General features: G+C 37.2%; 1 protein-coding gene across 12 annotated transcripts in view; it reads left to right on the top strand.

The window, feature by feature from the left end:
• EPB41 (erythrocyte membrane protein band 4.1) overlaps positions 1-16,787 on the top strand; it is a 201,629-nt gene that overhangs the window by 108,448 nt on the left and 76,394 nt on the right. For all 12 annotated transcript variants that reach the window (XM_046018062.1, XM_046018013.1, XM_046018094.1 and 9 more), the window contains 3 exons: positions 6,845-6,887; positions 12,537-12,612; positions 15,116-15,334. In XM_046018062.1, coding sequence (XP_045874018.1) covers positions 6,845-6,887; positions 12,537-12,612; positions 15,116-15,334 — 338 coding nt within the window. The remainder of the gene's footprint in view (positions 1-6,844; positions 6,888-12,536; positions 12,613-15,115; positions 15,335-16,787) is intronic.

Raw genomic sequence — 16,787 nt, 5'->3', positions numbered from 1 at the left:
GACTGGTGGGAGGTGATATCTCATTGTGGTTTTGATTTGTATTTCCCTGATGCCGAGTGACGTGGAGCACTTTTTCATGTGTCTGTTGGCCATCTGGATGTCTTCTTTGCAGAAATGTCTGTTCATGTCCTCTGCCCATTTCTTGATTGGATTGTTTGTTCTTTGGGTGTTGAGTTTGCTAAGTTCCTTATAGATTTTGGATACTAGCCCTTTATCTGATATGTCGTTTGCAAATATCTTCTCCCATTCTGTCAGCTGTCTTTTGGTTTTGTTAACTGTTTCCTTTGCTGTGCAAAAGCTTTTGATCTTGATGAAATCCCAATAGTTCATTTTCGCCCTTGCTTCCCTTGCCTTTGCCGTTGTTCCTAGGAAGATGTTGCTGCGGCTGAGGTCGAAGAGGTTGCTGCCTGCGTTCTCCTCAAGGATTTTGATGGATTCCTTTCTCACATTGAGGTCCTTCATCCATTTGGAGTCTATTTTCGTGTGTGGTGTAAGGAAGTGGTCCAATTTCATTTTTCTGCATGTGGCTGTCCAATTTTCCCAGCACCATTTATTGAAGAGGCTGTCTTTTTTCCATTGGACATTCTTTCCTGCTTTGTCGAAGATTAGTTGACCATAGAGTTGAGGGTCGATTTCTGGGCTCTCTATTCTGTTCCACTGATCTATGTGTCTGTTTTTGTGCCAGTACCATGCTGTCTTGATGATGACAGCTTTGTAATAGAGCTTGAAGTCCGGAATTGTGATGCCACCAACGTTGGCTTTGTTCTTCAATATTCCTTTGGCTATTCGAGGTCTTTTCTGGTTCCATATAAATTTTAGGATTATTTGTTCCATTTCTTTGAAAAAAATGGATGGTATTTTGATAGGGATTGCATTAAATGTGTAGATTGCTTTAGGTAGCATAGACATTTTCACAATATTTATTCTTCCAATCCAGGAGCATGGAACATTTTTCCATTTTTTGGTGTCTTCCTCAATTTCTTTCATGAGTACTTTATAATTTTCTGTGTATAGATTCTTAGTCTCTTTGGTTAGGTTTATTCCTAGGTATCTTATAGTTTTGGGTACAATTGTGAATGGGATTGACTCCTTAATTTCTCTTTCTTCAGTCTTGTTGTTGGTGTAGAGAAATGCAACTGATTTCTGTGCATTGATTTTATATCCTGACACTTTACTGAATTCCTGGACAAGTTCTAGCAGTTTTGGAGTGGAGTCTTTTGGGTTTTCCACATATAGTATCATATCATCTGCGAAGAGTGATAGTTTGACTTCTTCTTTACCAATTTGGATGCCTTTAATTTCTTTTTGTTGTCTGATTGCTGAGGCTAGGACTTCTAATACTATGTTGAATAGCAGTGGTGATAATGGACATCCCTGCCGTGTTCCTGACCTTAATGGAAAAGCTTTCAGTTTTTCTCCATTGAGAATGATATTTGCGGTGGGTTTTTCATAGATGGCTTTGATAATATTGAGGTATGTGCCCTCTATCCCTACACTTTGAAGAGTTTTGATCAGGAAGGGATGCTGTACTTTGTCAAATGCTTTTTCAGCATCTATTGAGAGTATCATATGGTTCTTGTTCTTTCTTTTATTAATGTGTTCTATCACATTGATTGATTTGCGGATGTTGAACCAACCCTGCAGCCCTGGAATAAATCCCACTTGATCGTGGTGAATAATCCTTTTAATGTACTGTTGAATCCTATTGGCTAGTATTTTGGCGAGAATTTTTGCGTCTGTGTTCATCAAGGATATTGGTCTGTAGTTCTCTTTTTTGGTGGGATCCTTGTCTGGTTTGGGGATCAAGGTGATGCTGGCCTCATAAAATGAGTTTGGAAGTTTTCCTTCCATTTCTATTTTTTGGAACAGTTTCAGGAGAATAGGAATGAGTTCTTCTTTAAATGTTTGGTAGAATTCCCCTGGGAAGCCGTCTGGCCCTGGGCTTTTGTTTGTTTGGAGATTTTTGATGACTGTTTCAATCTCCTTACTGGTTATGGGCCTGTTCAGGTTTTCTATTTCTTCCTGGTTCAGTTGTGGTAGTTTATATGTCTCTAGGAATGCATCCATTTCTTCCAGATTGGCCAATTTGTTGGCGTAGAGTTGCTCATAGTATGTTCTTATAATTGTCTGTATTTCTTTGGTGTTAGTTGTGATCTCTCCTCTTTCATTCATGATTTTATTGATTTGGGTCCTTTCTCTTTTCTTTTTGATGAGTCTGGCCAGGGGTTTATCAATCCTATTGATTCTTTCAAAGAACCAGCTCCTAGTTTCATTGATTTTTTCTATTGTTTTTTTGGTTTCTATTTCATTGATTTCTGCTCTGATCTTTATGATTTCTCTTCTCCTGCTGGGTTTAGGGTTTCTTTCTTGTTCTTTCTCCAGCTCCTTTACGCGTAGGGTTAGGTTGTGTACTTGAGACCTTTCTTGTTTCTTGAGAAAGGCTTGTACCGCTATATATTTTCCTCTCAGGACTGCCTTTGCTGTGTCCCACAGATTTTGAACTGTTGTGTTTTCATTATCATTTGTTTCCATGAATTTTTTCAATTCTTCTTTAATTTCCTGGTTGACCCATTCATTCTTTAGAAGGATGCTGTTTAGTCTCCATGTATTTGGGTTCTTTCCAGCTTTCGTCTTGTGATTGAGTTCTAGCTTCAGAGCATTGTGGTCTGAAAATATGCAGGGAATAATCCTAATCTTTTGATACCGGTTGAGACCTGATTTGTGACCCAGGATGTGATCTATTCTGGAGAAGGTTCCATGTGCACTAGAGAAGAATGTGTATTCTGTTGCTTTGGGATGAAATGTTCTGAATATATCTGTGATGTCCATCTGGTCCAGTGTGTCATTTAAGGCCTTTATTTCCTTGTTGATCTTTTGCTTGGATGATCTGTCCATTTCAGTGAGGGGAGTGTTAAAGTCCCCTACTATTATTGTATTATTATTGATGTGTTTCTTTGATTTTGTTATTAATTGGTTGCTATAGTTGGCTGCTCCCACGTTAGGGGCATAGATATTTAAAATTGTTAGATCTTCTTGTTGGACAGACCCTTTGAGTAGGATATAGTGTCCTTCCTCATCTCTTATTATAGTCTTTGGCTTAAAATCTAATTGATCTGATATAAGGATTGCCACCCCAGCTTTCTTCTGATGCCCATTAGCATGGTAAATTGTTTTCCACCCCCTCACTTTAAATCTGGAGGTGTCTTCGCGTCTCAAATGAGTTTCTTGTAGGCAACATACTGATGGGTTTTGTTTTTTTATCCATTCTGATACCCTGTGTCTTTTGATTGGGGCATTTAGCCCATTAACATTCAGGGTAACTATTGAGAGATATGAATTTAGTGCCATTAGTAGCCTGTAAGGTGACTGTTACTGTATATTGTCTCTGTACCTTTCTGATCTACTACTTTTAGGCTCTCTCTTTGCTTAGAGGACCCCTTTCAATATTTCCTGTAGAGCTGGTTTGGTGTTTGCAAATTCTTTCAGTTTTTGTTTGTCCTGGAAGCTTTTGATCTCTCCTTCTATTTTCAATGGTAGCCTAGCTGGATAGAGTATTCTTGGCTGCATGTTTTTCTCGTTGAGTGCTCTGAATATATCATGCCAGCTCTTTCTGGCCTGCCAGGTCTCTGTGGATAAGTCTGCCGCCAATCTAATATTTTTACCATTGTATGTTACAGACTTCTTTTCTCGGGCTGCTTTCAGGATTTTCTCTTTGTCACTAAGACTTGTAAATTTTACTATTAGGTGACGGGGTGTGGATCTATTCTTGTTGACTTTGAGGGGGGTTCTCTGCATCTCCTGGATTTTAATGCTTGTTCCCTTTGCCATATTAGGGAAATTCTCTCCAATGATTCTCTCCAATAGACCCTCTGCTCCCCTCTCTGTTTCTTCTTCTTCTGGAATCCCAATTATTCTAATGTTGTTTCGTCTTATGGTGTCACTTATCTCTCGAATTCTCCCCTCATGGTCCAGTAGCTGTTTGTCCCTCTTTTGCTCGGCTTCCTTATTCTCTGTCATTTGGTCTTCTATATCACTAATTCTTTCTTCTGCCTCATTGATCCTAGCAGTGAGAGCCTCCATTTTTGATTGCACCTCATTAATAGCTTTTTTGATTTCAACTTGGTTAGACTTTAGTTCTTTAATTTCTCCAGAAAGGGCTTTAATATCTCCAGAGAGGGTTTCTCTAATATCTTCCATGCCTTTTTCGAGCCCGGCTAGAATGTTCAGAATCGTCATTCTGAACTCTTGATCTGACATAGTACCAATGTCTGTGTTGATTAGGTCCCTAGCCTTCGGTACTGTCTCTTGTTCTTTTGTTTGTGGTGATTTTTTCCGCCTTGTCATTTTGTCCAGATAAGAGGATATGAAGGAGCAAATAAACTACTAATAGGGTGGCAAAGGCCCCGGAAAAATGCGCTGTAACCAAATCAGAAGAGACCCCAAATTGTGGGGGGGGGGGGGGGAAGGGGATAAAAAACAGGTTCTGAAAAAAAAAGAAAAAAAAAAAAAAAGAAAAAAATTTAAAAAATAAAACAAAAAAATATAAAAAAGAAAGAAAAAATATATATATTTAGATGAACTAGTCAAAAAACGTTAAAAAAGAAAAGGGTAAAAGTTTTTAAAAAAATTTAGCAGAAGAAGAAAAAAGAAAAAAGAAAAAAAATTGAAAAAAGAAAAAAAAAATAAAAAATTGAAAAAAGAAAAAAAAATTGAAGTAGCCGCAAGACTAAAGAATCATGGGGAGAAAGCCATGAGTTCCGTGCTTTGCTTTCTCCTCCTCTGGAATTGCTCTGCTGTCTTAGGAATTGAATCTGCTTTCTCCTTGATAGATGAACTTCGTCCTGGCTGGATATTTTGTTGATCTTCTGGGGGAGGGGCCTGTTGTAGTGACTCTCAAATGTCTTTGCCCGAGGCGGGATTGCACCGCCTTTACCGGCGGCCGGACTAAGTAATCGGCTCGGGTTCGCTTTTGGGAGCTTCTGTTCCCTGAACGCTTTCCGTAGAGTTCCGGAGGACGGGAATGAAAATGGCGGCCTCCCAGTCTCCGGCCCGGAGGAGCCGAGAGCCTGGGGCCCCACTCCTCAGTGCGCCCCCAGAGGACAGCACCCAATCACTCCCGTATCCCCAGCCTCTAGCCGCGCTCCGAGCTCACCCAGCCCGCGACCAGTTCAAGGTAACCCCGAGCTGAGAGTTCAGTCCTCGGCTCTGTCTTTGCAGCCGGTTTCTCCGTTCTAATACCTGCGAGCTCTCCGACACTCTGACACCCCCGATCCTTCTGTGACCTTGCGGGGCCTGGGGCCACGCTGGCCCCGCGTGGGCTTCACCCCGGTTTAGCCCCTGGAGCAATGTCCCTCAGTGGAACAGACTTTTAAAAGTCCTGATTTTGTGCTCCGTTCCTCCGCCGCTTGCCGGGAGCTGGCCCCTCCCCCCGCGGTCTATCTTCCCGTCGTTTTAGATTCACTTCTCCGCCAGTCCTACCTTTCAGAAAGTGGTTGATTTTCTGTTTCTAGAGTTGCTGTTCTTCTTCTCTTCGCTCTCCCGTTGGATTTGTGGGTGTTTGCTATGTTTAGATAAGCTATCGAGCTGATCTCCTGTTACCTGATGTAGTCTCAGGCTGCTACTTCTCCGCCATCTTGACTCCTCCCCCTTAAGTGGTATATTTTTAACACATGTCTTAATCTTCTTTGTTAATTGTGGGCAAAGGGGACAGAAAAAGGAATTAGTCCTCCCTGTCTTGCTTATTGTCTCTTATGATGACTACCTTAATAAAACAGTTAAAGTAGAATATAATCAAATATAAGATTGTGGAATTCAAGTTCATTTCTTGGGCAGGGCAGATAGAATTGTAACTTTGTGCTTTTTGTCTTTGTTGATAGAGGATGAGGAGGGATACTTTCCTTTTCTAAATACCATTAAAATTCAGTTTTAAACCTTTAGAAAGATGGAATGGAGAGGGATTGGGAGGAAGCAGGAGAGGGGTTACTGGATGCTGATGATCTTAAACACTTTGATTAGTTATTGATCTATACAATTATGTTTAAGGTATGTTTCTTTATGTCTCTTATATCAATAAAAATATTTTAAACAATTTAATTTAGGAATTACTATCTTTAAACATTTCCCAAAGAGCCTGCAAAAGATGTTAATGGTGAGGCTCTTTCCAAGTGCCATTATTTTTCATGGTCCACCATGAATTGAAGAGCCTTGTGCTAATGGTGTGTAGGCTCTAAGTGGGGTTGGTAAACAGTAAAAGGAGAGATTAGTGTGGGCAAGAGTAGTCAGGGAAAATAACTTAATCACTCATCCAGTAAATATTAACTGAGTATGAAACATGTACCAGATGCTGTGTTGACATAGAAAACTTAAATGAGATTGGAGGGCAGAGTTGGAGGGAGGAATAAGATCTGGGTGATGTTTATTAATCTTGGTGGTTATATCTCTACTACTCTTTATAGAATGATAAAAATAGCAAGTGCTTATTTAGCATTTCTTGTCTACTAAAAGATTTACATATATTAACTCGTTTCATCTTCACAATAAGCCTATGAGATAGGCACTACTACTAGTGTCTCATTTTAATTTCTTCTTGTAGATGCAAAAACAGATACAGAGATGTGTAACATGACTCAGCTAGGAAGTAGTGGAGGTAGGATTCAATCCTAACCGTCTGGCCCCCTATTTCTCTGCTCACATTTACTATGCTGTGTGAAATTAGTGCAGAGAATATCAGAAATGTTGATTTGACCTAGAGAATCTATTCGAAAATGGCCAGTAATCCTGCTGTGGTACTCTGTGGTTTATGTGTTTTGGAGCTGTGTGTGAATGCCTTTTCTTCTTTTTACAGACATGGCTGGATTCTGCCAAAGAAATAAAAAAGCAGGTTCGTGGTAAGTGATATAGCCCTTTTTGTAGTTCTTTCTTTCTTTTAGTAGGTCAGAGGATTTTCACCCTTTTCTGGCTATGAGTCACTTTAGAATCCTGGCTATGGCAGGTGGCTCTGAAATTGAGATAAAACCTTCCCTTGGAAGGAGGAGATTCCATGACAGGAGATACAGCAGAGGTGGACATGATTGAGATGTAGGGCAGAACTTGATATTTTTTTCTTTACAACTAGGCAAAATTGGGGAAGATTGGAATGGTTGAGAAAAACAAGTTTGAGAAGAACAAAGATGAGAAGAGGAAAAGGATATGGGAGTCAGTTCTCAAAGGAGTTTGCTGCCTGGTCTTGGTCCTTTTAAATTGTTCTGGATGGTTGCATTCTAACCTTCTTCATGTTTTCTTGTCTGTAGCTCTTTTTGTCCATTTTCAACAGTCTTCTTCCAGCTAGTTCTTCTGTTAGTAGAAAAATGAGAATTCCTTGCCAATGGCCCTCTGATATTGTGACTTTTCTCCTAACGCCAAGCCCTCTGGTATATATTACTGTTGTACCCCTGCTCAGACTGCTCTCCTGAGATAAATATTTCTAGGTCGAATAAAGTGCAGATTAGTATTTTGTAGCTCTAGGCCCAAAGGGCTAGCTAAGGGGTAGAGATTCTTTTTCTCTTGTTTACAACCGAATGTCTTTTTGGTTTGGTTTATTTTTAAGGAAATTTTCAGGAACTACGCTTAAGGTTATTTATCATGGTTAGTAAGTTTTAGCTTTATCACCTGAAAACAGATTTTATTTTTCATTTGTTTCTTAACAAGCTTGCTGTAGTGAAATATTTTCTTTTAGACCCTATTTATAATTTATATTCCTTGAGATAGAAAGGCAAAATACTCCTTTGGACTGGCAGCTCTCCATACTATAAAATGTTGTTTTAAAATGCAAGTCAGAGCAAAAAACAAACAAACAAATAATAAAAAATTAAAAAATAAAATAAAATGCAAGTAAGAGCAATACATTTTTGGAATACTTGAAGCATGACAAGAAAAACATAACTCCTGTCAATGAAAATTCTTTTAATATTCAATATTACTTAGGAACAAATGATTATACAAGAAGACTGGTTAGGGAGAAAAGTTAAAGCAGAATTTATGATGAGTGGAGAAGAACATCTAGTAGATTATATCTCTGGCTATGGAAAAAAATCTTGCTAAGAAAAAGAACCAGTGTTTGTCATTTAAAAAAAATTTACAAAATAATAAAAACCCTTTCTTTAACATGGGAAAGGAAAACCTTGTCTGTAGCACAAACTGAAATAAGGAATCAAAATGTAGACATTTCATTAAGCCAAAGAGAAGAATTTTGTTTTTTTAAAAAACTATTTTTCTTCACATAAACCCATTGTGAAAAATTTAAACATTATGGAACATATTAAACAAAATTAAACATTATGGAAATATATCATGGAGAAAGTAAAAGGCCCCTAAATTCTATCCTCTAGATACAATCACTGTTAAGTTGGTATAAGCTACAAGATTTTTTCTAGGCATATATAAGTTTTGCCTTTCAAAAATAGAATTATGCTGTATAGGATTCTTGCCCCAACCATGTCCCTAGGAGATACGTTCCAGGTCCCCCAGTGGATGCCTGAAATTGTAGATAGTACCAAACCCTATATATACTGTGTTTTTTCTTATAGGTGTATATCTTGTTAAAGCTTAATTTATAAATTAGGTACAGTAAGAGATTAATAACAATAACTTATAATAAAATAGAACAGTTATAATAATATACTGTAATAAAATGTGGTCTCTCTCTCAGAATTGGACTGTACTCACCCTTCTTATGATAATGTGATGTGATAAAATGCCTGTGTGATGAGACGAAGGGAGGTGAATGACGCAGGCATTGTGGCTTAGTCTTAGGTCAGGAGGATCATCTGCTTCCAGATTGTGGTTGACCATGGGAAAGTGAAACCATGGATAAGGGGGGGACTGTTATACATTGTTATATATTATGTATTGCATTATATTATATATGCATTGTGTATGCATATGTAGTTAAAAATTTGTTTAAGTAGGTGATATAAATATGTGGAATAAAATTAAAAGATACCGATGAATCTAATGTAAGGTTAATCACCCTTCTACCCTATCCTTTAATTCCTTGGGTTCTTTCCAGAGATGTTCTGAGTGTACATAGACAGACACATATTATAATATAAATATGTATTTAATACATATGTTTTACATGCATATGGTATTTTACTATGTATATTTTACATAAATAGATTAGGTATTATATGTATTTAATATAAATATGCAACAAATATTTTTTATTTAACATAATTTGGAGTATTCTTCATATCAACACATGTAAATTTATTTTGTTTGTTTAAAAATTTTCTTGATTACATAGTTGTAGCACAATATATATATAAGAAGTCCTCTTGATGGACATTTTGGGTTATTCTCAATAGTTTGCTATTACAAACAAGGTTACAGTGAACATTTATATAAGTTCAGGTTCACTTATATAACATATAAGTGCATATACATATATGTTCCTATAGGTAAATTCTTAGAAGTAGAACAAAAAAATGAACATCTAAAATTGAAATATATATTCACTAGACGGATTTTTTCCATATTAAAAACACACAGAAAAGTATGGAGGCTAATGTAACAAATAACCCATGTACACATCACCCAGAATTAACATGTGTTAACCCTTTAAACTTAAAATAGGACAGTACTGGTAAGTTTTGTCTTTTTTGTTTTCCTCCTAGTCCTGTCCTCTTTTCTCCCTAGCCAAAGAAATCTATTTTCATGAATTTGGAGTGATTTAGTCCATGTTTTTATTTATTTTTTTCTTATATACCCATACCTATATTCCATAGATAGTATTGCTTTTGTTGTTTTTCTGAAATTTCCCTCAGACCCATTTATTCATTTGAATCTCCTTGGGAGGTTTATCAATCTCTCTCTCTCTCCTCCCAGCTTAATTCCCTTGGCTGTGAATAAGAGAGATCTCCCCTACTCAGTGTGGCTATCCACTTCTACCTCTTTCTGGAATAGTGCAGAGCAAAAGCAAGAAGTCCTTTACCTTCTCTACCCCTCTCCAACCCTAAAATATCCTTAAAAATAGGGATTTTCTTATATATAGCTGTAATACAGTTATTAAAAGCAAGAAATTAACATTGAAGCAACACTGTAACCTACAGACCTTATCACTTGTCCAAATAATATTCTGTATAGTGAAAGAAAGTCTACGGTGATATTTTGCGTTTAGTTGGCACATCTCTTTAGCTTTTTTTTTTTTTTCTTTTTCTTTCTTTAGCTTTTTTTGATCTGGAACAGTTCCTGAGTCTTTAAAGTTATTTATGTATTTATTTATTTAAAAATTCTATTTATTTATTTGACAGAGAGAGACACAGCAAGAGAGAGAATGCAAGCAGGGGGAGTGGGAGAGGGAGAAGCAGGCTTCCTACTGAGTGGGAAGCCCAGCACGGGGCTCGATCCTGGGACTCGGGGATTGTGACCTGAGCTGAAGGCAGACACTTAACGACTGAGCCACCCAGGCACCCCTAACGTATTTTATAACATTGATAGTTTTGAAGAGTCCAGATAGTTATTTTTTAAGTGGTCAGTTTGAGCGTGTCTGATTTTTTTCATGGCCCATGAATATTTAGTTACGCATTTTGGTGGGAATATCACTGACATGTTGCTGAGTTAAAAGGAAGAAATTTTAATGTTAAGATTTTTTTAAAGAACTTTTCCAGCCACCTTTTTTTCCCCACTAAATATTCCCCATAAGGTATTACTAATTATATGTATCCTATTCTAGAAACAGTCACTGACTAAAGCTTAACTTTAATAATTTTAAAAATTCCAAGTGATTAACTTTTTTAGTCTCTCTATTGCATTGAACCCTGAGCTAGCTTGCAGTGAAAAGAACAGGAACTCAAAATTTGGGTTCTTCTTACAATTGCTGTCAACAAAAGTAAGAGTTAATAATTGAAACATTTCTGTTTAGATATGATTATTTCTTTTTTTTTATTTTTAAAGATTTTATTTATTTTATTGACAAATCACAAGTAGGCAAAGAGGCAGGCAGAGAGAGAGGAAGGGAAGCAGGCTCCCTGCTGAGCAGAGAGCCCCCATTCGGGCTTAATCCCAGGACCCTGGAATCATGACCTGAGCTGAAGGTAGAGGCTTTAAACCCACTGAGCCATGCAGGTGCCCTGATATGGTTATTTCTAATACAGTTAAACGTCCTTGTTTGGGGTTAAATGGAGAGAAAAATTGAACCAGAATACAGGTTTTTTTGTTTGTTTTCATTTGATTAGGTCTGGTAACATAAGGTCATTGGTAAATCTGGATTAATGGATAATTTTAATATATTAGTAACTTTCCCCCCACCCCCCTGGAGCTGTAGCAGCCTCAGATGACATTCACAACAATGCTGTGAGATCAGTTACTTTATTTCATTCATTCACTCAACAACTATTTCTTGAGCATCTATGATCTATGAAGCACTGTTTTGGACACTAGGGATACACACCAAATAAAACAGAAAAGTTCTTATGTCTAGTAATTTGCATTTTAGTGGGAGGAGACAGAGATTATCCTTTAAAAAAGTTACATATTTATATTTAATAAGTAGTACATGTACAAAATTCAGATGGTATAAAAGAATATACAGTGAAAATAGGTCTCCATTCTATTTCCCCCATCTTCTCCATTTTCCTCTCTGAAATTTCCCTTTCCTAGTTTCCCAACTACTATAACTGATTTAGTATATATCCTTATAGGGATTGTCTATGCATATATAATCATACCCTAACATACACTTCTTTTTACCCTTCAATATTTATGGTTGCTTTTTTAAAATTTTCATTTTATTTTTTGAAAGATTATTTGAGAGAAAGTGAGCACAAGCGAGGGGAGGGGCACAGGAGGAGGGAGAGGGAGAGAATCCCAAGCAGACTCCATGCTGAGCAAGGAGCTCAACAAGGGGCTCCATCTCATGACCCTGAGATCATGACCTGAGCTGAAACCAAGAGTCAGACATTTAGCCTACTGAGCCACCCAGGTGTCCTTTATAGTTCCTTTCTGCATGAACGGTTCTTGACTTTGATATTTTTTTCACCTAACACTTTGTCTTGGAAATATATCTTCTCTTGCTAAATAAATATATATTTAGGTTGTCTCTAGTCATTTGCTATTACGAACAATATCTTATACATATACAATTCTGACCACATTTAAGCATATGTATAGACACATTTATGGAAATAGTGTTGGGAGATGAAAGAATATATATATGTTTTATGCTTTGAAAGATGTTGTCAAATTGTTCTCCTTAGCATTGTACCAACTTACACCTGTATCAGCGATGGTAATTATTTTCCCCACCAATTCTGGGTATTATTAAGCTTTTTATATCAGTTAATTAATACAGCATTCAAAGAAGAAAAAAAATCACTTTCAAACTCTCTTAAATGGTTCTAAATAACTTTTTCTTTCTTTAATAAAAATCAGATTTTTTTCCCACAAAGCATGAAAATATTTAAAAAACCAGGAAAAGAAAACTTTGAATGTTTTAGGTACTTCTAACAATCAGAAATTTAGCCATAAGCATACAATTCTTTTTGTGTTTACCTTTATAGGTGTCCCCTGGAATTTCACATTTAATGTAAAATTTTATCCACCTGACCCGGCACAGTTAACAGAAGATATAACAAGGTAAATAATTTATTAATAGTTAACTATACAAGTAATTCTCATTATCATAAGCTCTGGGAATTTTTCTATTTAGAACTGAAGAAAAGTGAAGTGCTGTTAGGATGGAAAGCATCTGATCACTTCAAGGCAGGTTTGCAAATAAGTGAGCCTAAAAGCCTCATGTATCTGTGATATGCCTGGAGGAAATCGGCAGGGAAATTAACCTTTCTTATCATGGGTGCTATGCCAAGCTGTGTACAGGGACCTATAAACCACACGCACTCCAAAGGGCAAGACAAAAATATATGTGATAAAACAGCTCTACTACTTTCTCTTTTTAGTACTCCTTCCCTACCATGTTTTCTGTTACAGGTCTGAAGTCTGAATTATTATTATTTCATGTGTGTATATATGTGTGTATTATTATTTCTTCTTATCTCTCAAAGTGTATGATTAGGTACACTGAACTGAATCTTCCTCAGTATTTTTAAAAAAATTTTGAATTTATTTTAATTTTTTTATTATTTATTATTTGTTTAGGGGTACAGTTCTGTGATTCATCTTACACAATTCACAGCACTCACCATAGCACATATTCTCCCCAGTGTCCATCCCCCAGACACCCCATCCCTCCTATCCCCATCCCCTCCAGCAACCCTCAGTTTGTTTCCTGAGATTAAGAGTCTCTTCTTGTTTAAGCCCACATAATTTATGAAACAAATCTTGTACTCTTTGAAAACAACTTCCTGATTTTAGAAAAGTGGGTTTTACTGGGTTCTATATAAATACTAATTTTTTTAAAAATGGAAAAGCTGTCTATTATAAAGAATGCTAGTGTATATATTTATATCCATAACACCTTGCATGGATCCTTATACACTTAGGTGCTTGGCAAATGTTTGTTAAATGGAATTGTTGGTTGCTGAGAAACTGCTTTCTGATTCTGATTTTGCTGTCCACTGTCTGACTTCAGACATATATACAGTCTCTGTACCTCAGTTTTCAGATCTCTCAAATAAGGGAATAGCCCAAGTAAACTCTAAGTCTGATTGTCAAGTATGGTGAAATTTTAAAAAAATTATTCTTTGTCTGGTTAATCTTTAGCACATGCTTGAGGTTGGGATACCATCTCTGCCTGAAAAAAAAATTGTTTTGGTTGTTTCTTTTTCTCAGGTAATATTTGTCTTTAGAATTGCTTCTTATTTGTCTTTTTTCATTGAGGTTATGTATAAAACAAAATAGATCCCTAAAATTCTTTGCTAATTACCTACATTTGAGAGGAGTTTAAGATCCTTGTGATTTGATTGGCATTCCTCTTTAAAAAAAAAAATGCCTGTAGTGACTAATCATAGATAACAAAACCGATTGTTGATACCTACGTTATTCACCATCTTATTATGGTCAAAACAAGGATATAATTCTAATCAATACAGGAATTTTTAATTTTATCATATCTCCCAGCTTTCCTGTTTGGTGAAAGAGTCTGTATTGGTCAACTCAGCTAGAAAAAGTGCTAAGGAGGTCAGGATCATAGATGTAAACGTGAAATTGACAGAGATGAGTGTCTAACTTATGTAGGTGCACTGAGTTTGTTCTACAGAACAGTTTTAACCCCAGTTTGAATTCCCAATGATTTAGCACATGGTGGAATCAGTCTTCCAAGATGATGGTGTGTGGAAGGCTATATGCCACTTAGCCCATCTTGAAGGCAAAAGAACTGAAACTGGTCATACCTTAGTAAAAATGTGTCAATAATGTCATCTTTGTATATGAAGGACAGTATCTACATGTTTGGCAAAGCAGTGTGATAGAAAGAGTCCAGTTTTGGAACCAAATGGCCTTTATGACCATATGACATTGAGCAAGCTTAGTCTTTGAAGCTGCCCCCTATCTGAAATCTGGTAATGATATACCCACTTCACAAATTTTTTCATGAAAAGTATTTGAGATAATTTATGTGTATTTGGCACTTAATATACTCAATAAAATATTAATTTCTTTACCTCCTTTAGACTTCTCCCAACTTTACCTCTTTTCTTTCTTCCTTTTTTGTTCTTGAGATATAAATGACATTAAATTAATCTCAGGTGTACAACATAATGATTCAATATTTGCATATATTATGAAATGATCACCACAATAAGTCTAGTTCACAACCATCACCATACATAATTACAAAAATGTTTTTCCTGGTGATAAGAACTTTTAAGATCTCCTCTCTTAGTGACTTCCTCTTTCTAAACTGCCTTCTGGACATGAGTCCAACATAATTACAGGGTGTTTATTGTTGTTGTTTTTAATGTTTTACATGGAAAAATTTTAAGTACACAGAAAAGAAAAAATAATGTGATGAACAATCATATAGCCATTACCTAGATCGAATAGTTACTAATATTATTTCATGTTTATTTAATCTCTTGTTTTTCTCCCTCCTTCCCTCCCTCTCATTCCCCATCTTCCTCTTTCTCTATATTTTGTTTTTATTGTTGCTGACATGGTAACATTTTCTCTCTTTTGGCTGTAGATATTATTTATGCCTTCAGCTTCGACAGGACATAGTTGCAGGACATCTGCCTTGTTCCTTTGCAACCTTAGCATTATTAGGTTCTTACACCATCCAGTCTGAGCTGGGAGACTATGACCCAGAACTTCACGGTGCCGATTATGTTAGTGATTTTAAACTGGCCCCAAATCAGACCAAGGAACTTGAAGAGAAGGTCATGGAACTCCATAAGTCATACAGGTAAATGTGTCTCCAGGTTTTTTTCTGTGTTTGTTTTGGCAAGAAGTTTAATTTTTTTTTTTTTTTCAGCATAACAGTATTCATTGTTTTTGCACAACACCCAGTGCTCCATGCAATACGTGCCCTCCCTATTACCCACCACCTGGTTCCCCCAACCTCCCACCCCCGCCCCTTCAAAACCCTCAGGTTGTTTTTCAGAGTCCATAGTCTCTTATGGTTTGCCTCCCCTTCCAACTTTTTTTTTTTATAAACATATAATGTATTTTTATCCCCAGGGGTACAGGTCTGTGAATCGCCAGGTTTACACACTTCACAGCACTCACGATAGCACATACCCTCCCCAATGTCCATAACCCCCTCCCTCTCTCCCAACCCCACCTCCCCCCAGCAACCCTCAGTTTGTTTTGTGAGATTAAGAGTCATTTATGGTTTGTCTCCCTCCCAATCCCATCTTGTTTCATTTATTCTTCTCCTATCCCCCAACCCCCCATGTTGCATCTCCACGTCCTCATATCAGGGAGATCATATGATAGTTGTCTTTTTCCGATTGACTTATTTCACTAAGCATGATACCCTCTAGTTCCATCCACGTCGTCGCAAATGGCAAGATTTCATTTCTTTTGACGGCTGCATAGTATTCCACCACATCTTCTTTATCCATTCATCTGTTGATGGACATCTAGGTTCTTTCCATAGTTTGGCTATTGTAGACATTGCTGCTATAAACATTCGGGTACACGTGCCCCTTCGGATCGCTGCGTTTGTATTTTTAGGGTAAATACCCAGTAGTGCAATTGCTGGGTCATAGGGTAGTTCTATTTTCAACATTTTGAGGAACCTCCATGCTGTTTTCCAGAGTGGTTGCACCAGCTTGCATTCCCACCAACAGTGTAGGAGGGTTCCCCTTTCTCCGCATCCTCGCCAGCATCTGTCATTTCCTGACTTGTTAATTTTAGTGTTTTGGCAAGAAGTTTAAACCGTTGGCCTGGTTTTGATTCAGTGTTTGCCTTAGAGGGGATGTGGTGCTATAGAGTCAGCTCAAGCCCCTCCACTGTTCAACTTTGAGCAAGTCAGTTAACCCCTCTGAACCTCAGTTTTCTCCTCAGAGTAATAGGTGTTGTTGAAGGATGAAAACTAAATGAGGTAATAGATGTAAAGCACTAAGCATTGTGTCTGGCACACAGTAGGTGCTCAATAAATGCTATTGTTGCTTTACTTTTTTTTCAGATTTTTAACTTATTATGCTGTATTAGGTACTTTAAGATCCTTAAAGGAGGGGTTCTTTTTTTTTTATTTTATTTATTTTATTATTTTTTTAAGATTTTATTTATTTATTTGCCAGAGAGAGAGAGAGCATAGGCAGGGAGAGTGGCAGCAGAGGCAGAGGGAGAAGCAGGCTCCCTGCCGAGCAAGGAGCCTGATGCGGGAGTCTATCCCAGGACGCTGGGATCAT

The sequence above is a fragment of the Meles meles genome, chromosome 1 (genome assembly GCF_922984935.1).
Source record: "Meles meles chromosome 1, mMelMel3.1 paternal haplotype, whole genome shotgun sequence".
NCBI classification, from domain to species: domain Eukaryota; kingdom Metazoa; phylum Chordata; class Mammalia; order Carnivora; family Mustelidae; genus Meles; species Meles meles.
This window is presented reverse-complemented; position numbering and strand designations above follow the sequence as displayed.